This window comes from Chiloscyllium plagiosum, unplaced genomic scaffold (assembly GCF_037043375.1).
Source record: "Chiloscyllium plagiosum isolate Xiang-an unplaced genomic scaffold, Cpla_swu_hap1 HiC_scaffold_29, whole genome shotgun sequence".
Lineage (NCBI taxonomy): Eukaryota > Metazoa > Chordata > Chondrichthyes > Orectolobiformes > Hemiscylliidae > Chiloscyllium > Chiloscyllium plagiosum.
The window spans coordinates 8040039-8064755 of record NW_028270167.1 but is presented as its reverse complement, the minus strand read 5'-3'; the positions used below and the strand labels follow the sequence as shown (position 1 = coordinate 8064755).

The following is a 24717-nucleotide window of genomic DNA, read 5'->3' as shown; positions in this document are numbered from 1 at the left end:
CTCCACCTTTTAATAGGATCATGGTTGATCCAGCATTCCTAATGTTCCCTTTCCTGCTCTTTCCCCATTCCCATACAGTTAGATTTAGGAAAATCTTAACGGGACTCCAAGACTTAAATTAAACAGAGGGATTACACAAAATAGGGACATGTCCCCTGAAATTTAAAAGCTTAAAGGAGGATTTGATCAAATGTTTCACGATGTTGTAGGGTACAGATGGGTTGACAAAGAGAAGCTCCTGACTGGGGGCAGAGGAAGTACCAAATAACAGCCAATCACTTCATGAGTTGAATTAGAACAATATTCTATTCAAGAAAGATGGTAGCGATTTGGAACTCAACTGGCAATTCATGCGGTCTCAAACATTCATTTTAAATCTGAGTTTGACACATTTTTTGCTAACTAACAGTAAAATATAGAGCTTGTCAATACAACCACAACTTCAGTTCATGGGGAGACAGGCTCATGGGGATAACGGCACTGATCTGTCACGATGCTCATGTTAAACCCGTTTAAACTAGACTTTTTTCTTTCCCTTTGAAACCTTTAAGGCAGGCCAGATGGCAAAGAAAACAGCAGCTCAGTCTCTCTCACCTCCTTCAAAGCAGCTTCTGCTCCGGCATTCTCATAGGAGGTAGCAGCTTTCTCAATTGCCTGGGCAGTCTGCTCCTTCACCAAAATGGCATGCTTGGCTGAAGCAGAGCATGTATTCTGTTGACATGCCACAGTCTGTTCTATGGGGCACAGAACAAAATCAAAATTGACAGAATTACCATTTTTTATATCAAGGAAGGCTGCAATTTCGGATTCTTCATAGTCCCCAGATTACAGATATACAAAACAAAACATCAAGTGTTGGATTGTAGAATATAATAAACAACAAGTGCAAAAGCAATTTAATTTGCATGTAAACAAAACATTAACACACCCTTCCTTTCCAGAAGGCTTAACATCCTTTACAAAGCTGACCTTATTGGAAAGTTGTAAGATGCACAAAACCTCAGCATCTTACATTCTAACGGCAATTAGTTTTGATCTGTGCTCTTCGTCAGTAATCTCCCCAGCCCTATAACCTTCCAAGATCTCTGCATATAGTCAGTTCTGGCCACTTTCACATCACTGATTTTCCTGAGGTAGAGGCGAAGAGGTCAAGGAAAGGAATACCAGGAGGATGGCCCTACATAACCATCAGTGGTGGATGAAAACAGGTAGTGCTGAAGAGGCCAGAGCACGGAGCATAGATATCTCAGAGGGGTGTTAGACTGGAAGGGAATATAGCAATGCAGGCAAGGAAATGGAGAGATTTGAAAACAAGGGTGATATTTTTACAATCAAGACAAAACTCAACTGCGAACCGATGTCGGTCAGGAAATATGAGGCAATGAGTTGTCATAGTGGAGTCCAGAGACAACAAAAGCAGGAACAAAAGTTGCAGATGAGCTGAAGCAGTAGCACATGGTCTGAGCAATGCCACAGCTATGTGGTCAGAAGCTCATCTTCCAGTCAAATATGACACCAAAGAGTCTGATGGGGAAATTACCCAATTACCTTGATTCTGGCAGGTAATAATGGCAACATATGTAGGGGAGTGTTAACATCTGTTGAAAGTTTATATTTTTATAAATTATCTCTCAGTTTCCAAGTGCTCTCACTTAAATCTATTTGTTCTTTAGTGATTCCCCTGACAGTGGAAACACTTTCTCATTATGTACAGATTGTTCAGCTATAACTCCCATTTCACTAATGTGAACTCATTACAACATGATTGACAAATTGGTGACATTGTTTCTATAGCACGAATTTTTAAAGCGTGTATTAGTTATAATGCGATTCTGGCCCCATTAATTTAGATGGTGCTGCTATTACCTGATTTCCTTACCTGATATGGGGTTGCACGAGAATGGAACTACCACGTTAGAGCAGAACTGATCGTATCCCTTCAATACACCATCTAATTTGAATCAACTCTATTAAGCCTGAAGAGAACAAACCAAGCTGTACAGAAATGCATCTATTTATGGCTGGTACCTTTCTCGTAGTTTAAGATGGCGGTGGCGGAAGGGCGGGTGGTGTTTGGGATCTGTGCTCACATGCTCCCGCACACCTGGTCAGCCACATTCTTCCTCATTCTTTTTTGTTTTGTTTCTCCATTTCTCTTTTGCACTAACATTAACCTTTTCTTCTTTTCTGCGGATGTGATGGAGGGAGGACCTGCAATGTGATGTTTCTGAGTGTCCAATCCTTGTGACGATAGTGGCCACAGCTTTACTGAAGGTTTTACCGTCGGTGGGTGTGGTCCGTTCCTCCTGCCAATGATTTAGCGGTGGCTATAGCAGTGGTGGCATGGTGGTTCCAGTTCACTCTGTGGCGATGGCAGCAATATGGCAGCTTCGGGCAGTGACTGAAGTGGTAATGGCTTCAGCATCGGTGACTTGGCGGGTCTGGTCTATCTCTCCTGGCTATGGCAGTGAAGCAGTGGCTTCGGTGTTAGTTTCAGCAGTAACAACATGATGGGTCGGGTCTGGAAATCCTAGCATTGGCGGCGTCAGAGCCAGTTTCAGCAGAACCATCTCGTAGACACTCCATAAACCCCAGTGCCATGGAGGGAACAAAACATGAACTTCATCCGAACTTTATCTCAATTTTAAAAAATAATTTCTATAATTAAAATGGTGCTGATTTTTTATTTTATTTATTCATAAGATGAGGGAATTGCAGGCCAGGCAACATTTACTGCCCCATCCTTAATTGCCCAGAGGGCATTGCTGTGGGTCTGGAGTCACGTCTCGCTGAAACCAGGTATAGATAGCAGTTTCCTTTTCTAAAGGGCATTAGTATACCAGATGGGCTTTTTTACAACAATTGACAATGGATTCATGGTCATCGTTAGATTCTTAATTCCAGATTATTATTGAATTCACATTCCACCATCTGCCATGGCCAGATTCAAACCTGTGTCCCCAGAACAGTACCTGGGTCGCTGGTTTAACAATCTAGCCAACCCCTCCCCTAAACTGCGGTGACTTACAAACATCACACTGTATTTTCATAAATGCAAGTGACAAAAAAAATGCTATTCCATTCTATTCTAAATCCCACATAAATTCTCCCAAGCCTTGACATCCATCCTAAAGGGTGGTGCCCAGAACTGAACTCTGTTCATGTCCTGTGAGACTGTTTGCCTTGACTTCCCAATAAAAAGACAATCACCTTTTGTAAGTGTGACCGCAGGCTCCTGTACTTCTGCTGTGGGAACAAGCTCCTTTTGTGGAATCTTTCGGACCTGCTCCTCATTCCACTCCTCAAGTTCCTGCATAAAGTGCTGATTGTCTTCACAAACGTACTGCCTGAGTTCAGGGGGAAGGGTGTGGATGGCTTCCAAAATCTGTCCAGTTTCAGCATCAGTCCCTTCTGTGATTTGGATAAAACAAATTATTAGGACAAGTTTTAAAAGTAAAAGGAAACAACCGCATTTGGCCAACCCAGGCATCAGCCATTGAGCACTCAGATGTGGAGAAACTTCTTCACACTGATCTCTTACTTCCCAAAAACCTGGCAAGGCTCAGTGTCGATATAAGGCTGAGATTGAAAGATTTTTCAAATTTAGGGGAATCATTCCATATGGGAAATAAAGAAGTGAAAGTGATGTATAAGGTCAGCCATGATTTTATTGAATGATGCAGCAGGCCTGAGGGGCTGAATGGCCTATTCCTGCTCTCTGTTCTGATGTTCTTACAAACAGGAAATCCTTTTGAATGCAATCCCTGGAAAATACGCTTCACAGGGACGTCCTTTCAAAGGATAGTGGTTTGCGTCAACATTTTGCACGGTGGCTCAGCGGTTAGCACTGCCACCTCATAGTGACAGGGACCTGGGTTCAATTCACCCTCAGGCCACTGTCTGTGTGGAGTTTGCACATTCTCCTCCAGTGTCTGTGTGGGTTTCCTCCGGGTGCTCCGACTTCCTCCCACAGTCTGAAGATGTGCAGGTTAGGTGGTTTGGCCATGCTAAATTGCCCAAAGTCTATGGGGATGTGTAGGTTAGATGCATTATTCAGCAGTAAATGTAAAGTAATAGGGTAGGGGAATGAGTCTGGGTGGGCTACTCTTCGGAGAGTTGGTGTGGACTTGTTGAGTTGAAGAGCCTGTTTCCACACTGTGGGGATTCGATGATTCTATGATTAAAGTCAACTGTGAAGTCATTGAGAATAGGAAGTGGCACCTGAAAACAATCATGCCAACATGTTGAAGCCCAATGACTGCGTTTTGATGATTTTGATAGAGGGAGGAATGCTGGCCGGGGTCGAGAAAACCACTCTGCTCTTCATCAAAGTGTGTAATCAATCATTTAATGACCCCCACATACAGGTGTATAGTCTACACAACCTTAATTTCTCAGACAGTAGAGCACAGTACCCAGAGTATCCAAGATATCCAGTGGAAGTCGAGTCAAAGAGTTTATCGGCTGACAATCATCTGTCACCAGAATTTACATTTATTTAGTGCCTTTAATGTTGGAAACATCCCAAGATGCTTTTTGCAACATTATTCATTGAAATTTGGCATTGAGCCTCAAAGAGATATTAGGACAGGTATTTAAAACTTTATAGGGAAGATGTGGAGAAATTGTTTCCCCTTCTGGTAGAGTTTAAAACAATAGGGCATAATCTCAGCATAAGAATTATCTATTTAAGACAGGAGAAAAAAAATCCTCTTCATTTGTATCACATAGTAAACATGTGGAATTATTTACAGCACAGGGCTTTCAAGGTGGGTCATTAAGTATGTTCAAGGCTGAGATAGACAGATTTTTAATTGGAAAGGCAATCAGGGTTATGTGGAAAAGGGAGGGAATGCAGTGGAGGATTATCAGATCAGTCACAAATGCATTGAATAGTGGAACAGACTCAGAGTCATAGAGCTGTACAGCATGGAGACAGACCCTTCGGTCCAACTTGTCCATGTTGACCAGATTTCCTAAGTTGATCTCGAGTCAAGATAAGAGTCTGGATAGCTGAATGAATGGAAGATTTCGAAAACAATTTTGTGAATTTTAAAACTGAGGTGCTACATGGCTGGACAATAAATTACTACTCTAGATCAGCAACTTCCAACAGTGGCAATGACCTATTACCTGCATAAGCCAGATTAGCAAACAGATAGGGGAAAGGCTCATCTTTTACCTGCAATGAGCTGTGGTATGTTATCATTGATGTACATTAGACAGTACGCGCTGGCATTGCGTGACCCTCCATATGAATCGCGCTGCAGTTCCTCCCATGATGATTCTGCGACAGAGACATCATTGTACTTGAGCCACATGTTCTGGCTGTGGTCAAAGGTGTAGGCCCAATAATGGCCAGCTGAAGCCTGACCTTCATGTACAAGCACTGCATGAAGCCGATAAGGAACCTGGTGGGCGAACAAGGGAATGTCACATCACTCTAAAAGGTAAAGGGCCCAAAAACCTAACTGCAGAGAAAAATAGAAATCAGACACCCCAGCGTAAAATGCTTGCTCGACCATTTTGCTGATTAGTACCATAGCTTAAAACTGACCCCAAAATCTTTTCTCAAACTAGCACTTATGGAGTACAGGTCACCAATGTTACTGTTAGGATGTTACAATGGACTGCAACATTTAGGCTGTCTGGTGCACTCAGACATGCCTGACTATCATTCAATTGAATGCATTGATGTGAAGACTGACATCATTCATGTTGGTACCATCAGAAGGAAGCCAAAAAAGCATCACAGTCATTGGCATGTCTAGCTAATGAGGGCTGGACAAATGCTTCAAACCTTATTCTTGCCATTCATGTTAGGTTCTCCCATCATCCAGGATTGGAATCCACATGGAACCTCCTCCTTCTATTAGTTCCTTAACTCTTCATTTGTGGGAGACAATAGAATGAAGGCAAGGGCACTGGATTGGTAACCCAGAGGTTCAGACTAATGAGTTGGGGTCACGGGTTCAAAACCCACCACATCAGATGGTTGAATTTAAACTCAATTAATAATCTGGAACATGAAATCTAGTCTCAGTAAGCAGGACCATTAAACTATCACTGATGTCCTTTAGGGAGAGAAATGTGCTGTCCTGACCCAGTCTGGCCTTTATGTGACTCCAAAATGTGATCAATGCTTGACTGCCCCTGAATTGTCCTGTCATGCCACTCAGTTTAAGGACAATTAGGGATGGGAAACAATTGCTTGTCACTGATACACTCATCACATAAAAGAATAAATTAGAAAAATCTACACCGCAGTGCTTCCAAGGCCAATATTTCTTTCCCAAGTTGTGGCACCTAGAACTGTTCACAGTATTGTACCCCTTGTATTTTCGTTCTCCAAGCATAAAGGCCAGCCAGGGTTTTGCTGACTGGCATTAGCTCCTGCCCTCTGCATTGTCTACGGCTGTTTGCAAGTGAACCTGACAGCAATGGTAGCTAACATTTCTCCAGCAGAGGTTAGATGACTTCAGGACAAGATTTTTTTTTTCAGATTACTTACAGTGTGGAAACAGGCCCTTCAACCCAACAAGTCCACACCGACCCGGCGAAGCACAACCACCCAGACCCATTCCCCTACATTTACCTCTTCACCTAACACTATGGGCAATTTACAATGGCCAATTTTCCTAACCTGCACATTTTTGGATTGTGGGAGGAAACTGGAGCACCCGGAGGAATGTGCAAACTCCACACAGAGAGTCGCCAGAGGCGGGAATTGAACCCAGGTCTCTGGCGCTGTGAGGCAGCAGTGCTAACTGTTGTGCCACCGTGCCGCCCAATGAAGGGATTTGAACCAATGAAGTGTCAAGCTAGGGTGGGACATTTTAACATCACACTATTGTTGTACACACCAGATCAAAAAGAGGAGTTCTATCCATGTTTTGGTCAGCACCTAATATTTTCACCTGAGACTCAGCTACCTGAGCAGCAAGTTGCAAATTTGGTCATTACCTGACACATTGAGCTGTCCATGTACATCTGATCAATCGACTGCGTGATCTGCGTGATGCTGTCCTTTAGATCTTCAATTTTTTGTTTTTAAAAAGAACAAACAAATCATAAGGGTAGTTAGGTGGAGTTTAATTACAACTTTAAAAGCACAGATACCTGGTTTGGATGAAACATTAACTCTGGTTAGCATCTTTGGGGAGAAACAGTCAATTCAGTATTTCTATCATGTTCTGTTTCAATTTCAGATTTCCAGTATTCCCCTTTTTTTATTAAATATATTCCACCATGCCAATTCATTATTCCCTGCAGGTGCAGTCACAAAGAAATTACTGCAACAAAATAAACAAGTAGTGCTGGAGAAACTCAGCAGCATCTGTAGAGAGAGAAACAGAGTTAACATTTTGAGTTAAATATGATGTTTCTCCCCACCAAAATAAAACTTTCAAGATTTCTACCCAACAAGTTGACCTCTCGGCGCTAGCTTTGTTTACCTGCAATGTCCTGTTCAACCTCTGCCCTCCAGCGCTGAAGGCAGCTCTCAAAAAACATGAGCTCCTCAGCTGTGATGTGTCGAGGTGCTGGATGAGCTGGCATTTCCATGGGGGGCCTGCTTTGGGTGAAGGGCTTGTGCACAGCCGCATGCTGTGCTTGGGGTGTGTTCAGCGGACTTGGAGTCTCAGGCATCTTGGCAATTGGCAATTCTGAGGAGCTGGAGAGACAACAAACCGCAGTCAGAAGCAGGTACGTGGAATCAGCTCAACATTACAGAATTCAATTGCTGATGGGCACAGGAAAAAGAAGGTAAAGTCACCATATCCTCACAAACCGTAAGGCTGCTCCCTCCTCAGAGAGGGATGACTGGTGGCATTTAACCGGAGGGTCGATATGCCTCAGGTGAGGAGAGAGGCTGAGGACAGTCCTTCATAGTGACCTCAGGTGTGGGAATTGAACCCATGCTGTTGGCATCACTCTGCATTGCAAACCAGCCATCTACCAACTGGGTTTACAGCTACAAAACTTAAGAACACAGAACATAGAACAATACAATGCAGGACAGGCCCTTCAGCCCTCAGTGTTGCACTGACCTGTCAACTATTCTCAGCTCGTTCCCCTACACTATCCCATCATCATCCATGTGCTTATCCAAGGATTGTTTAAATCTCCTAATGTGGCTGAGTTAACTATATTGGCAGGCAGGGCATTCCACACTCTTACCACTCTCTTGAACAAAGACACCATTCAGGAGAAAGTCAATAGCCACTTCTACCACCACCAGCGCATTGTTTCTGCAATGGGTACTATCTACTGGAAGCAGTGCAGCAACCCAGCCAGATTACTTTGACGTTCCAAACTCATGACCACCACCACCCAGAAGAATAAAAGCAAAAGGGCTTGGAAATTAATATCAAATGACCAGTTCGCCATCTGATCATCCTGACTTGGACAAATTTCAGCTATTTATTTATCATCATTGGATCCAAACCTAACAGCGCTGGTCCTTTACTATGTGGAGTGCATTGGTTTAAGAAAGTAGCTCCCCTTCACTATCTCAGTGGTAACTTCTCATTGAGTCATACAACATGGATGCAAGCCCTTCAGTCCATCCAGTCCATGCCAACCATGTTCACAAACTAAACTAGTCCCACCTGCCTGCGCTTGGTCCATATCCCTCCAAACTTATCATATTCATGTACTTATCCAAATGTCTTTTAAACATTGTAAGTGTACCCACGACCACCAGTCCCTCAGGAAGTTCATTCCACAAACATTAACCCTATCTATACCCCTCATGATTTTGTAAACCTCTATAAGGTCACCACTCAACCTCCAACACTCCAGCAAAAGACGTGCAAGCCAATCCAGCATCTCTTTATAACTCAAACCCTCCATTTTCAATGCCTGAAGCCTGAGAATGAGGTTTACAAAGTCAGTCTTCAGCTTCTTTCCAAATGTGTTTCCCTCCCTCTCTGTGTCCCATATAATCATGTCATACAGTCATAGGGTCGTAGGGTCGTAGAGATGTACAGCATGGAAACAGACCCTTCGGTCCAATCCATACATGCCGACCAGATATCCCAACCCAATCTAGTCCCGCCTGCCAGCACCTGGCCCATATCCTTCCAAACCCTTCCTATTCATTTACCCACCCAGATGTCTTTTAAATGTTGCAACCATACTAGCCACCACCACTTCCTCTGGCAGCTCATTCCATACATGTACCACCCTGTGTGAAAAAGTTGCCCCGTAGGTCTCTTTTATATCTTTCCCCTCTCACCCTAAACCTATGACCTCTAGTTCTGGGCTCCCCCACCCCAGGGAAAAGACTTTGCCAATTTACCCTATCCATGCCCCTCATGATTTTATAAGCCACTATAAAGGTCACCCCTCAGCCTCCGACTCTCCATGGAAAACAGCCCCAGCCTGTTCAGCCTCTCCCTATAGCTCAAATCCTCCAACCCTGGCAACATTCTTGTAAATCTTTTCTGAACCCTTTCAAGTTTCACAACATCTTTCCAATAGGAAGGAAACCAGAATTGCACACAATATTCCAACAGTGGCCTAAGCAATGTGACCTCCCAACTCCTGTACTCAATACTCTGACCAATAAAAGAAAGCATACGAAACGCCTTCTTCACTATCCTATCTACCTGCGACTCCACTTTCCAGGAGCTATGAATGTGCACTCCAAGGTCTCTTTGTTCAGCAACACTCCCCAGGACCTTACCATTAAATGTATAAGTCCTGCTAAAATTTGCTTTCCCAAAGTTAAAATTGCACAGTGAACTTAGATTTGAAGATTGCAGACTGGGTACACCAAATAGAACTCTCAACATTTGGTTTTCTTTACACACTTTGTGCAGCATGACCGAAGGTTGCTTGATGCTAAACCCTCTGTATGTATTCTTGTTGGGACCAGATTACCTGATTTGCATTGCCGATGCTGAATTAGTATTAGGCTGAGACCTTGGTGGTGGTGTGCCTACAACATCCTGTGTGGGGGACACAGATGATGGTTTGGTCTTGGTAAACTCCCAGACATATTGTAACATATCAGTTAAAGGGTAACGTTCAGGACCAGATCCATAATGCATATACCTAAAAATAAAAGGGGAAAAGCAAGAAAAACATCAATTCTTTATCACAATTCCTATATACTCCAAATGAAGTACATCCCACGATGCCTATATTCATTTAACAAGGATACTGCCATAACTAGAGGGTCTGAGTTATAAAGAAAGGTTGGGACTTCTCTCACTGGAGTGTAGAAGATTGAAAAGTGAGCCTATAGATGTTTAGAAAATCATGAGGGATATAGATAAGGTTAATGACAAGTGTCTCTTCCCTAGATGGGAGATTTCAGACTAGGGGGCATATTCTTAAAGTGAGAGGAGAGAGTTTTAAAAAAGACATTTTTTACACACAAATTGGTTCACGTGGTGGAATGAACTTTGAGGATATGGTGGATGTGACCACAGTTAACTCTTGGATAAGGACATGAATAAGATCCTTGGTAAATGTCTACAACAGTTATCATTATCCGACCATGTGTGCTTTTTTTTCCCCAAGATCTGGGAATAAAATTTGAAACTTAATGTGAAGGCTGAGGGAAGGGAGTTAACACCCTGGCAGAAGAGTCGTTAGAGAGAATGGTAGATTATTGATTGTCAAGACTATTGAGCGACGTGGAACAAAAACAGGAAAATAGCAGGAGGACAACAGAAGAATGGAGCATACGCGAGGTGCTGAATGGTTTACTCATGTTCTTGTGTATCCTCTGCCATGCTAATGTTAGCATCCTGGACAAGACATGCTGTTGTAACACAGTGGTCTCACAGAGAACCAAGTGAAAGGAACAACGGATTAGAACTTAATGCAAGTTAAGTAACGAGTCAACCAGAACAGGGATAGGCATGGCTTTTTAGAGACGATGAAGGAAATTGATTAAAATGGAACTGGGGACAATGGGCTTCAGTAATGTGGGCACATTGGAAAAACCAGGGCTGGTCTCCTTGTAGAAAAGTAAGAGGAGGTTTGATAATGGTACTCAAAATTGTGAAGGACCTTGTAAAAATAAATAAGGTGATGTTTTCGCAAGGAAATGCAACCAGAGAAAATATATTCGAACTGAATTGAAAGAATCGGAAGTGAAATGAGGAAACAAGCTTTTTAAAGACACAGCTCATTATGAAACAGAATGCACAGCTCTAAAGGTCAATTGAAACAGATTCAACAGCAACATTCAAAACATAGAACTAGGCAAATACTTGAAGGGAAATGAAATGATAAAGAGCAAAGAACAGAATTATTTTGATAGCTCAACCAAAGTATCAGAAGAAGCACAATGGGCTAACTGGCCTTCTTCTGGTGTTATTGCTCTTTGACCCCGCATCGCCCGTTTATACCCTCATAGTTCCACAACCCCACACCACCCGTTTCTACCTCCTGCCTCCAACCTCATAGTCCCACAACCCCACACCGCCTGTTTCTACCACCTGCCCAAAATCCACAAACCTGACTGCCCCGGCCGACCCATTGTCTCAGCCTGCTCCTGCCCCATCGAACTCATCTCTGCATACCTCGACACGGTCCTGTCCCCCTTAGTCCAAGAACTCCCCATCTACATTCGGGACATCACCCACGCCCTCCACCTCCTCCATGATTTTCGCTTCCCTGGCCCCCAACGCCTTATCTTCACCATGGACATCCAGTCCCTATACACCTCCATCCCCCATCACGAAGGTCTCAAAGCTCTCCGCTTCTTCCTTTCCCACCGACCCAACCAGTACCCTTCCACTGACACCCTCCATTCCTGAAAAAGGGCTTACGCTCGAAACATTGATTCTCCTGCTCCTTGGATGCTGCCTGACCTGCTGCGCTTTTCCAGCAACACATTTTCAGCTTTATGTATCATTCTCTGACGATACTAAATCATTTCACTTCAAACCATTACTACTCTCAGTCTGAAGGTTCTCTCAACCCCTTCTTGAAAATGATGGGATGTTGATATCAAGTGGCGAACACAATTGCGTGACTCTGAGTGAATAGCAGACAGAAGTCAGTACCTCTCCAATCGCTGCTGTAGGACAGTTGACTGTTCCTTCAGCCTCTTCACTTCCTCCCTTCTACTGCGTGTGAGTTCCTTGTTCTTGTGTAGATACCTGTGCACACATAACACAAAGGTCTCAGTACACAACTAACCCCAGATTTTCAAAGTCAAAAAGCTTACTCTTCACAAAACACAGAGCAGCCATCATCGGTATAGAGTTGTACAGCATGGAAACGGACCCTTTGGTCCAACCCATCCATGCCGACCAGATATCCTAACCTACTCTAGTCTCTTTTGCCAGCACTTGGCACATATCCCTCCAAACCTTCCCATTCATGTACCCAGGTATGTAATATTTTTCTGTAGCATGCATGCAATGTTGGCTTTTCACAATTTAAGGATGCCCCAAAATTAATTATTAATTAAGGCCACTTTTGTGATGTAGTGAAACATAGTAGCCAATTCACACAGCAAGATCCCATTATTCAAGAAGGCAATTGTCATAATATAATTTTAAGAGGGAACAAGCTAACAGGCAAGTAACCAGGATATAAAATGATAGTGGAGATGATGACCTAGCAGAATTATCACTAAACTATTAATCCAGAGATCCAGATAATGTTCTGGGGACCTGGGTTTAAATCCCGTTATTGCAGATGATGGACACAGAATTCAACAGAAATCAAGAGTCTAATGAAGACCATGAAATCATTGTCAATAGTCAGAAACAAATCCATATGGTTCACTAATGTCCTGCAGGAGAAAAAACTGTTATCTTTACCTGGTCTGGCTGACATGCAACTCCAGACCCACAGCCCTCTGGGCAATTAAGGGTAGGTGATAAATGCTCAAATAAATGGCCAGACCCAATGAATGAGTAAAGTAACATGCGACTAATAACTATTGTTGATCTCACTTGAGGTATGCAATGTGAACGAATGTAGCTGTACTTTCCTGTAACAGTTGTTGGATGAGTTCCTCTAACAAGTCAGCCAGCTGAGCAATCCTCTACCAAATAAACAGAGCCTTTACCTATTTACCAGTGTTGCTGTGAGATGGGTTACATTTATGAGAGGAAACACAAAACCACAACAGTAATGACCAAATAATCCTTTTTAACTGATGCTGTTTGAGGGATAAAAATTAACCAGATAATTGGGAGAATGTCCCTGTTCTGATGTAAACAATCCCGCAATATTGTTTATGTCTACCAGCGTGTGCAGATAGGACCTCAACGTAATGCATCAAAAGAACTACAGTATGGATCTGGAGCATCAGCCTGGATTACATGCTCTAATCTCCGATATGGGACTGCAACTCAGGACCTTCTGGCTCAGATCTCATATGAGAAAAGTCAAAATCATTTAAAATCTTTTTGTTGGATTCAGAGTCCCATCCCCACTTTGAAGTGACACCCACCTTCAGTGTTATCAATAGCTCACCTGTGTCTCCTATAGTACAAGCAATAGCAACAAGGGACAGAATTCAGTCTTGCATCTGCACATTTTTGAGCAGATATGGAAGTTGAGTTTAAAGTTAAAGCCCAAGAACAAATGCAAAATTGAAGAGCAAATTTGGATATTCCACTTTCTTTTCCTTCCTGCGCCTAGTGACACACAGGACAGTCAAAAAATGTGCTGATGGTGATTTCCAGAGCTAGATTTTCCGAGAATAGGTCACTGGCCTGATGTCAGAGGCTGTACCTTGAGGGCCATGACTGTACATGTTTGATCTCTCCCACTTTCACAGCCTTCCACAGACTTCATCCGCAGGGCAGAAGTTGAACATCAATCAGTTTTGCCACTTTGTGAATGCACTTCCTATGACTATCTAACCCCGAACTGGGACTTTAATGCTATTAATACAATTAATGCACTGTTCAAACAAACTGAACTGCAGGAGGAGAGGATCACAGCAGTGAACCAGTCCATGGTTAGGCTTTACAAGTCTCCAGCTTATTCCCAATCATCTGTACTAGCCAACCCTAAAGATTGCAATTAAATCTCCAAATGGATCTAAATGACCATCCTATCTTTTGCAAAGTTCCGTACATTCGAAACGTGACCACACTTCTGAAAGAAATTATTTCAGTGACCATTCATTTAGTTTTAGCATATCCTGAAGTTGTGAATGGTGCTACATCAATTCAAATCCTTGTTTCTTTATATTTATAAATCTGTAAATCTACCAATATCATCAGGCAATTGACCCTACACAACGTCCTCTCAATAAATTTGCAAATTATCAAAAATGTGTTTAAAATTTCACCAATTCTCTACAACAACAACAGCTTACCAGACCACCTCACCTGTCCAGGTAAATGATGTGAGGAAATTCCAGTCTCTTGTGAATTTTTTCAGGTCTACCCAAAGACTGATTAAACTCAAATCTGGACAGTTCAAAAGTTAATACAGGAGGTAGTTTTGTAAACCAGTTCTGGAAAAGAAATGGGTAGAAGAAACTTAATGCTAACTGAGACAGAAAGTACGTAAAGCAATACACAGATTAATCCAGAAGTAAAAACAAAAGCTTATAATTAATAGGATATTTCATCGCATCTCATAGAACCACAGAATCCCTACTGTGGAGAAGCAGACCATTTGGCCCATCAAATCCACACCGAGCCTCTGAAGAGCATTCCACACCCCCCCCCCAACTATCCCTGTAACCCTGCATTTCCCATGGCTAACCCACTTAGCCTGCACAACACTGGACACTACAAATATGCAATGGCCAATTCACCTAACCTGCACATCTTTGGACTGTGGGAGGAAACAGGAGTACCCAGAGGAAACCCACACGGCACTGGGAGAGTGTACAAACTCCACACAGTCACCCAAGGGTGAAATGGAACCCGGGTCCCTGGCTCCACTGTTGCTGCTAAGCAAGCAATTCTGCAAACACAAACAGCAGTGCAATACCAACCAATTATTGGCCTAGAAATTCAGACTTTTATCCCTGGAAGTGGGTTGTAGTGGTGTGGGTGCATAGGAGCTGTAAAGGCATGTTACAATTAATCCCTGCTCATGCATGTTTCTTCAATGCACTGGAGTCAAAATGCTACCTCACAGCACTGTGGGTTACAGGCGCTTAAAAGACTGCTGATGTACAGTCATCACAACCTTCTCATGGTCAATTAATAATGGAGCTACACTCAAAAGGACAAATATTAGGCCCCATGGCTCAATTCCAAGATGACATGATTTCAGCATGATGACTGACTGACTGACGTGATGCCATGTTCTGGGTTATGCCTTTGAGGAACCAGAGAATAAATCTTTGATAGGAGTTTGCGAAGCTGATTAGCACCTTTCTCTCTTTCTTTCAGTGAAATCAAAGTGGAGTTACAGAGATTAGTCCAGTACAAATTTAGATAAATATGCATGAGAGGTTCTGGCCTTGTCTCCACCACACCACTGCCCTGCTCCCCCTACACCCCACCCCACGGGACAAAAGACAACTCACCTCTTGACCAGATGTGACTGACTGATCCGACTGCAGTGTCTCTATCTCCCCAACCACCATGGCCCCCTCCAGACACTGGTGGAGGTCGTCAAAACCATTAACCTGCAGAGGATACTGTCCGAATGTTTCAATGTTAGAGAACATTTTGCCTGTAAAAGTGACAGGAAATACAAAACTCTCAGCTTGCTTTATGTAATGCATTGTTTTACAACAGCATGACTCAACACAACATCAAGAAGAAATCAATTCACATTTCATCAGGACCACAGAGGGATGCAAAACAAAAGACCAAAGGGCTGTGGATGCTGAAAATCAGAAACAAAAACAGAAATTGCAGCAAAACTCAGCACGTTTCACAGCATCTGTAGCGAGAAAACAGAATTAACATTTTGGATCCCTTTTGTTCACATGAAACTAGTGTGAAGAATAAAGTTTTTAAAAAAAGAATAAATAAAGGAGTACTTGTTGGAAACATAATCAGTCAACTTTGTTATATCTGATTGATATGAATTTTGTGGGTTGGAAGCATGATAGCAAAGTGGGTATGTTACCAGACGAATGATTCAGAGATTCAAGTTCAAATTCCATTGAAGTTGGGGAATTTAACCTGATAACGTTAACATAATAATTGAATAAAAAACTCCTATGAATAATTATTACATAATAAAACTACTCAATTGTCACAAAAAAAACAGGTTCACTAATGTCCTTCAGAGAAGGAAATGCATCATCCTGATTCAGTCTGGCCTACAGGTGACCTGTAATGCGGTAGCTCCTAATTACCATCTGATAGGATCCAGAAAGCCACTCAGTTGAATTCAAGGTGGTGATCTGGGCAGTTAGGAACAGGAATCAACACAGAGCTGATTAAAGTTTCATCAGCCCATTATGTTCGTTATCAGTCTCTCAGCAGTCACAGATCAAGTTGACAATCCATCCTCCTAAATCTATGCAACTTATAAATACATGACGGAAACAATAATCACAAAGCTGTGTTGACAAATCACAGTGAATTTCATACCGTCATGAATGCCTTCTGCCAAGAACGTTCCATAGAAGAGTTCCACCATTGGGTTTTGTGACTTTTTACTCGAATTTCTACAGGAGAACAATGGCAATGGACATTTTAAATTCCAGCTCTCAGCCTTCTTTAATAGTTAATAGAGATAAAAGACAGAACAAACAACTCAAGTGCCATGTTAAAAAAATCACACAACACCAGGTTATAGTCCTACAGTTTTATTTGGAAGCACTAGCTTTCGGAGCACCGCTCCTTCATCAGGTGGTGGTTCAGGCATTGTGGTTGTGCAACCACAACCACCTGATGAAGAAGCGACACTCCGAAAGTTAGTGCTTCCAATTAAACCTGTTAGACTATAACCTGGTGTTGTGTGATTTTTAACTTTGTACACCCCAGTCCAACACCGGCATCTCCAACACAAGTGCCATGTAGTTGACTTGTTAGAAAAATTGCAGCTGGTGGAATGAAAGAAACTGCATGGCTACAAAACTGACCAAGAGACAAACAGTGGCGAGTTGGGTTAAATAGCTGTTTGTCAGAGTGAGCCAAGTTTACATTTGTGTTCCCTAGGACAGTGGAGACTGGATTTTGGAACCTGACTTAAAAGGAGTTAGCACCCTGGAGTAGCTAACAGAAATACAAATCATCGACCCAGTGGAAATTTGCACCAACTTTTTCCAATACTTTGAGGAAATTACAAGTGGGAGCATGAAAATTATAATTCACATCGTTGTATATTAGTTGTTAACTGATGCACAACCTGACATCTACTCCAGGAAATCATACTCCTATGAAGTCCCTTCATATAGAATTGCCTTTTGAGTACAGGTGATGAACTTACTTTGTATTTGCTGCCATTTGGAATGCATCCTCCAACCAGTCCAGGAGTTTGTGGGTAAATTCACTTACATCCTGGTTAACAAGACAAAGAGAATAACACAAACTGCAACACAAGATTTGTTCAGATAAAAACAGTTCAGAATCTTGTCTCATTGCTGTGGGCGGCACGGTGGCACAGTGGTTAGCACTGCTGCCTCATAGCGCCAGAGACCCGGGTTCAATTCCGCCCCAGGCGACTGACTGTGTGGAGTTTGCACGTTCTCCCAGTGTCTGTGTGGGTTTCCTCCGGGTGCTCCGGTTTCCTCCCACAGTCCAAAGATGTGCAGGTCATGTTAATTGGCCAGGCTAAATTGCCCGTAGTGTTAGGTAAGTTGGGTATTGGTGAGTTGCGCTTCGGCAGGGCGGTGTGGACTTGTTGGGCCGAAGGGCCTGTTTCCACTCTGTAATTAATCTAATCTGCTCCCCATTCTAAATACACTAATTTTGAATCTAAATTAGAACTGAAGGTTAATGACTCATCTGAAGGATGGTATCCTTGACAATGTAGCATTTGCTGAGTACTATGCAGAAGTGCTAGCTTAGGTGATGTGCTTTCAAACACTCCAACCCAATTTTTAAGGACATAGAAGAAAGTAACACCAATCAACTTGAGCTAACAAGGGTCTAGGAGATAACAGAGTCTTCGTACTAACATCCCAATATTCAGTATTAGTATCCTGGCAAGAAGGTAACTCAGCTGAAAATGTGTTGCTGGAAAAGCGCAGCAGGTCAGGCAGCATCCAAGGAGCAGGAGAATCGACGTTTCAGGCATGAGGCCTTCTTCAGGAATGAGGAAAGTGTGCCAAGCAGGCTAAGATAAAAGGTAGGGAGGAAGGACTTGGGGGAGGGGTGTTGGAAATGCGATAGGTTGAAGGAGGTTAAGGTGAGGGTGATAAGGTGAGGGTAATAGGCCGGAGTGGGGGTGGGGGCGGAGAGGTCAGGAAGAAGATTGCAGGTTAGGAAGGTGGTGCTGAGTTCGAGGGTTGGGACTGAGACAAGGTGGGGGGGAGGGGAAATGAGGAAACTGGAGAAATCTGAGTTCATCCCTTGTGGTTGGAGGGTTCCTAGGCGGAAGATGAGGTGCTCTTCCTCCACCGTCATGTTGCTATGGTCTGGCGATGGAGGAGTCCAAGACCTGCATGTCCTTGGTAGAGTGGGAGGGGGAGTTGAAGTGTTGACCCAAGGGGTGGTTGGGTTGGTTTGTCCAGATGTCCCAGAGGTGTTCTTTGAAACGTTCCGCAAGTAGGTGGCCTGTCTCCCCAATATAGAGGAGGCCATATCGGGTGCAGCGGATGCAGTAAAGGATGTGTGTGGAGGTGCAGGTGAATTTGTCTGGCGATGGAGGAGTCCAAGGACCTGCATGTCCTTGGTGGAGTGGTGAAGTGTTGAGCCACGTCTGGCGATGGAGGAGTCCACACATCATTTACTGCATCCGCTGCACCCGATGTGGCCTCCTCTATATTGGGGAGACAGGCCGCTTACTTGTGGAATGTTTCAGAGAACACCTCTGGGACACCCGGACCAACGAACCCAACCACCCCGTAGCTCAACATTTCAACTCCCCTCCCACTCCACCAAGGACATGCAGGTCCTTGGACTCCTCCATCGCCAGACCATAGCAACATGACGACTGGAGGAAGAGCGCCTCATCTTCCGCCTAGGATCCCTCAAACCACAAGGGATGAACTCAGATTTCTCCAGTTTCCTCATTTCCCCTCCCCCCCACCTTGCCTCAGTCCCATCCCTCGAACTCAGCACCACCTTCCTAACCTGCAATCTTCTTCCTGACCTCTCCGCCCCACCCCCACTCCGGCCTATCACCCTCACCTTATCACCCTCACCTTAACCTCCTTGCACCTATCACATTTCCAACGCCCCTCCCCTTAGTCCCTCCTCCCTACCTTTTATCTTAGCCTGCTTGGCACACTTTCCTCATTCCTGAAGAAGGGCTCATGCCCGAAACGTCGATTCTCCTGCTCCTTGGATGCTGCCTGACCTGCTGCGCTTTTCCAGCAACACATTTTCAGCTCTGATCTCCAGTATCTGCAGTCCTCACTTTCTCCAAGAAGGTAACTCAGGCTAAAATGCAAAAGGGATGCATGAAGAAATGGATAGTTCATCAAACAATGAGATACAATCACTAATGATGTAGCCCTTATACAATACTAAATCTATGTAAAACAAGAATAGAAAATACTGAAGAAACCCTGCAGGTAAGGCAGCAGCTGTGGAGAGAAAATGGTGTCAACGTTTTGAGTCCTGCAACTCTTCTTCATAACTCAAAACATTAATTCCATTTTCTCTCCACACATGCTGCCAGATCTGCAGGGTTTCTCCAGCATTTCCGATTTTTGTTCATGTCAGATCTCCAGCAGTTCTTTGTTTTATTTTAGTACTTTTTTGTTTCTGTTATGTGTTCTATCAGGGTGCAAAGGTCTAAATGTGTTAGTACTGAGAAGTATCTTAAGCAGGACCCACTATGATGTTATATGGTTTCATGGACTGAACAGCTTAGGAGGTCTAAGAAGCAAGACCTAACATCATCTTCATTGTCCGTGTAACGACATCAAAGAGCGTGGTGCTGGAAAACAGGTCAGGCAGCATCTGAGGAGCAGGAGAATCAACGTTTTGTACACAAGTCCTTCAACACGTATCAACTTCTATCATATCAACATAACTTGTAGCTAGTCCTGTTCAATACAATAGACTCTTTTTGTTAGATGAACAAGTTTTTATTTGTTTCCCACACGGGATCAAGCAGGTCCTGTGGATCCCAATAGTTAGAGAGGATGGTGGCAATAAACCTACCCAACGGAAAGATCCCAGACACATACCTCATTATATGGTGAAACATCTCATGGTGTTTCAGAGGTTTCTGTAATATCAAACTGGCCAAGCAAATACAAGAATCTTTCAAACTTCACTTAGGAAATCTTCCATAAGATGAAATTGATGCAAAGTCCTGTCGTCTATTTTCAGTTATGAGGTACTTATCAGTCTAATTACAATGGATGAAGAGAGGAAGCCACTTGAAATGCAAAACGATTAATATGCAAACAGAATAAAAGGTGCATATTGTGAAATATTGGTATATATTACAATCAGCTGATGACCTACAATTTATGAGATCATATCAGCCCTAAGTTTAAAACTATGTAAGCTAAATACGTCACAGGTTATTCAGCATTTAGAACAGAAAGCTGGATTAATGCTCATCAGAAACTCAGTTAGGTAAACCCTTACCATTCTCTTCCACCTGTTGACTGATGTATATGCTGATTCTAGAATTTCCTACTTCTTTCTGCTTCAAGGTTTTATATCCACTGTCCAGTTGCACAACTTATAGTAATGTTGTAACATATATAAATACCTTGTGGGCAATGAGTGATTCTCAGACCCACCTGCTGTGCTTCACTTGATCGAAACGCGTCCTTGAGGAGGTCGACTGCATTTGATGGGTCAATGTACTTCCGCATAGAGGCGACCATCAAGGCAAAAAGGCACCTCAGTTCTTGCATAAACGCCAAGTTTCGCTGCTCCTTTTCAATCAATAGCACAATCAGAAATTGTAAATAACCATTAACACATTCAACCCAACTCGTCCATGCTAATGTTTAATGCAGCACACAAACCCTCTCCCATTTTATTTCACACCACCCTACCAGCTCAGAAGGCAGCTTACCACCACCTTCTCTGTAGCAATTAATGCTGGTCCTAGCCAACAATGCTCACATCCCATGAATAATTTTTACAAAATGTATAACCTCCTATTTCTTTCTACCCTATGCATTTATCTAGCTTAAATACATTGATGACATTTGCCTTAACTGTTCCAGTGAGTTCCAAACACACACTACTGAGTTTCTGCTGAATTCTCCATTGGATTTGTTAGTGACTATCTTGTATTTATAGCCCTTACAATTTGCATGAATGGAAACATCTTTATTTTTACTGTATTAAAACTAAACATTTCCTAATTAGAAATAAAAACTCAATTAAGTCAACCCTTTCAACCTGTATGGGATAGCTATGAACTCTCCATTCCAGGATCATCTGAATAAATCTATTTTTATTTTTAAAACTTTATATAATTTCATGGATGAACTTACAGCGTGGCTTCTGCAGTTTTCATGTGGATTTTTAGGCACTGTGTAGTTGAGAACCAGCTGTCGAAACCTAGGCAGTTGGAACAGGGACTAAAGACAAAAATGTACAAAGAAAGTTAAAGAGCTCCACTGAACTCGACTGGATCTGAAACTGTTCTTTGCAAATTCCAAACAGCCTCTACCCTGAAATGCAAAACAAACATGAAAACCTGTCACACAGAATCCAACTGGATTTGTTCCACAGCTTTCAAACATATCAGCACCCTGTCAGCTAATCATGGAATGGTTTCCACTATATTTTGACTGCACACATTTTCAACAGTACCCCCCAAAACAATAAACAGGATCAATGGCACTTGGCAGCACTACAATCACAGTCTTCAGAACTCACATGCCTTGAGAGTTTTGAGCCAAGGATAAAATCCTCAATCTCACTATTTGCTAATGATATCCATGTATTTAATATGTACACATACAGATATATGGACATACACACTCCACGTAGAGCTAATTTTTATTAAAAATGCTTATATCTATAGCAGCAGAGGTATCACTAAATACGAGAAGTGCCAAGGTCCATCTAATTCACTTTCTGTCAATTTGATGTAACAATCAAACTAATCACAGCACAACCAGTGCCCAGGGAATAGAGAACTCCCTATTTCCCCCTTGGAGTAGTGCCATGTGATCTTTTACATTCACCTGCGAGGGCAGATGGGGTCTCGTTTCAAATTCTTGTCTGAAATACCGCACTCAAGTACTAGACTAGATCGCGTCCTCAGAGTTCTACTGGGGCTTGATCTCTCAAGCATGTGACTCAGTGGACAGCGAAAAAGATACCCATTGGTGTGGACTCTGAGCCAAATACTCTGCTCTCACATTTTAGAGATTCTACAATTGTGTACAGAGGTATTTGCTTGTAAAGTTTCACTCTGTAAATAAAATCAAATGAAGTTTGGTTCCAGTATGATCCTTCACCAACTGACTTTCCAGATTAAAACACTGACAAAGTGCTTTGGGAAATTGCCAAGTGTTAGAAGTGATCTTGAAACAGGTGCTGCAATAAAGTTCTTATTATTAACTGCTATCCAATCTCTTCTAAAAGGAAATGCTCATTTCTATATACAAGATGATAATCAGAATCAATGATGGTTTTGATGTTCCCCAACTGTCTGATAACAATTGATAATTTTCATCCAGGCTCAACAGTGAAGAACAGATATCGGAGAGAATTGCTCTCTGTCTAATTATACCCATTCAAGAGAAGCAAAGTTAGGGGAGAAACACAAAGGAGTATTAAAAACAGAAGAGAGACAGAGGTGCAACTAGAAATAAAGTGTGCCCAGGACAGAGATCTAGGATAATTCCTAACTACAAAGCAGAGTGAGAGGATAGCAGACAGGTATGATAGAAGGGGTATAGGGAAACAGCAACATTGGACTGACATTCCCACTCTACAGATCCTCATGGATGTGCTCACTCTTCCTCCTTCAAGAAGTGGTGGAAGGTAGCACAATTACAACATTTAAAAGGCATCTGGATAGGTATATGCACAAGAAAGGTTTAGAGGGATATGGGCCAAATGTTGGCAAAAAGGACTAGATTAGTTCAGGATATCTGGTTGGCATGGACGAGTTGGACCGAAAGATTTGTTCTGTGCTGTACATCTCTATCGCTCTAAATGACCTATTTAAAAAGGTTCAGTTAATTTCTACCAAGCAATGCAGGATTTTGTCACAACAGGACAAAACACTTCCTTCACTAAAATGGAACAAATCTAAGGAAATTTGTTTCAAAGATGCACTTGGCACTTCTCGTATTTAGTGATACCTCTGTTGCTATAGATTTTAAACTGCAGGATTTTTAAATGGGGTTATAAGGGATTATGCAGATCTTGGCTGACCCTTTCTAACCTCTATTTTTTTACTAGGAGCTTATCCATTCTGGTAAACAACACCAAATAGCAAGCCTGCCTCAGCACATTAACAACCATCTGATACTAACCTACAAACGATCCTGTGGTAAGTACTCAATATGAATTGCATGCTCAATGCCAAGTTAAAATCTGCAAGGTTTACTCTGGGTGTCTTATTCTGCAGTCAATTTGGCTGGAGCTCAGGGAATGAATCACACCTAGGATTAGATTCCCAGTAAAAATGCCATTTCGTTGATCTGTCTGCTCATTGCTGAGCCATCCAGTTGGTATACTTAAGCACAAAGTACCATTAAACCAAAAACATGCACTGGCAAATTTAAAAACCTGGCACTTTAATCGATGCACATTGACAAAAATGTATTAGTGCAGTATTGCTCCGAAAGGATTTAGTCAGAGAAGCTAGTTAATATTTCACAGAGCCACTGTTAGTGGGATATCATTTCCTGTGGGACCACTGAAGTAAAGTATGACACGAGGTTTGGGTGTGGAGGAAATTTAATGGACCAAGGAAAGAACTTAGAAAATTGTGGGGAAGAGAGACACTTTGTCTAGGCCTTTACCTCATGAACAGATCACAAGGTTATATGCTCACTGTGAAAACCTGATGCTGAAATAGGGAGCTTCAAAACAATCTTGAGAGATAATAGTTACCTTCATCAGATCATTTTCCACTGTACAGTATATCACACAAATTTACAAATGTGTTGAAGGCCACCACTTTGTGACTTGAAGGATGTCCAGTCTATTGCAGATTATCCTGGAACAGCAAGATATCTCAAATCTGACCAATGGATGGAGCTAGCAACATACATAGCAGCAACATGACTGACATTTGCCACTACTAACATGCTGCTGTTCTGCCTTTTATACAGATGAATGTGGGATATGAAATTCGGTATTGGCATGATACTAGGTGTATAGGCTGTGTGTCCCATAGACTGGGAGATTGGATCAAAAAGCATACTCCTTCAGTTGTTCACAGCAGGCAACTTACTGATTGTAATAATGGGCTGGTTGGGTACAAAGTTCAAGACACTGTGTCTAACATTAGATGTGATACTACAATTAGACAGCGTTTGTTAAATAATCCTGAATCTAAGATTTTGGGCTCATAGCATGGTGGACTTGTGCCAACTGCAAGTTATACATAACTGATACACACAGGGGCATGTTCTTTCCAGACAGACAGATCATGAACATACACCGCACAGTTTCAACTTATCAAAATAGGTGACAACCATTGTTTGGTTCATTCCTCAGGGCAATACCTTGACCAGAGTTAACTTGACTGGTTAAAATG

At 42.5% G+C, this 24717-nt stretch overlaps 1 protein-coding gene across 2 annotated transcripts in view; it reads right to left on the bottom strand.

Moving 5' to 3' along the window:
* Window positions 1–24717, bottom strand: part of usp28 (ubiquitin specific peptidase 28) — an 88887-nt gene that overhangs the window by 24126 nt on the left and 40044 nt on the right. For both annotated transcript variants that reach the window (XM_043676542.2, XM_043676544.2), the window contains exons 6-18: window positions 21485–21571; window positions 20777–20914; window positions 17338–17408; window positions 16497–16573; window positions 15476–15624; window positions 14319–14446; window positions 12027–12122; window positions 9886–10059; window positions 7455–7672; window positions 6964–7034; window positions 5183–5411; window positions 3211–3411; window positions 595–734 (exon numbers count right to left, since the gene is read on the bottom strand). In XM_043676542.2, coding sequence (XP_043532477.2) covers window positions 595–734; window positions 3211–3411; window positions 5183–5411; window positions 6964–7034; window positions 7455–7672; window positions 9886–10059; window positions 12027–12122; window positions 14319–14446; window positions 15476–15624; window positions 16497–16573; window positions 17338–17408; window positions 20777–20914; window positions 21485–21571 — 1779 coding nt within the window. The remainder of the gene's footprint in view (window positions 1–594; window positions 735–3210; window positions 3412–5182; window positions 5412–6963; window positions 7035–7454; window positions 7673–9885; window positions 10060–12026; window positions 12123–14318; window positions 14447–15475; window positions 15625–16496; window positions 16574–17337; window positions 17409–20776; window positions 20915–21484; window positions 21572–24717) is intronic.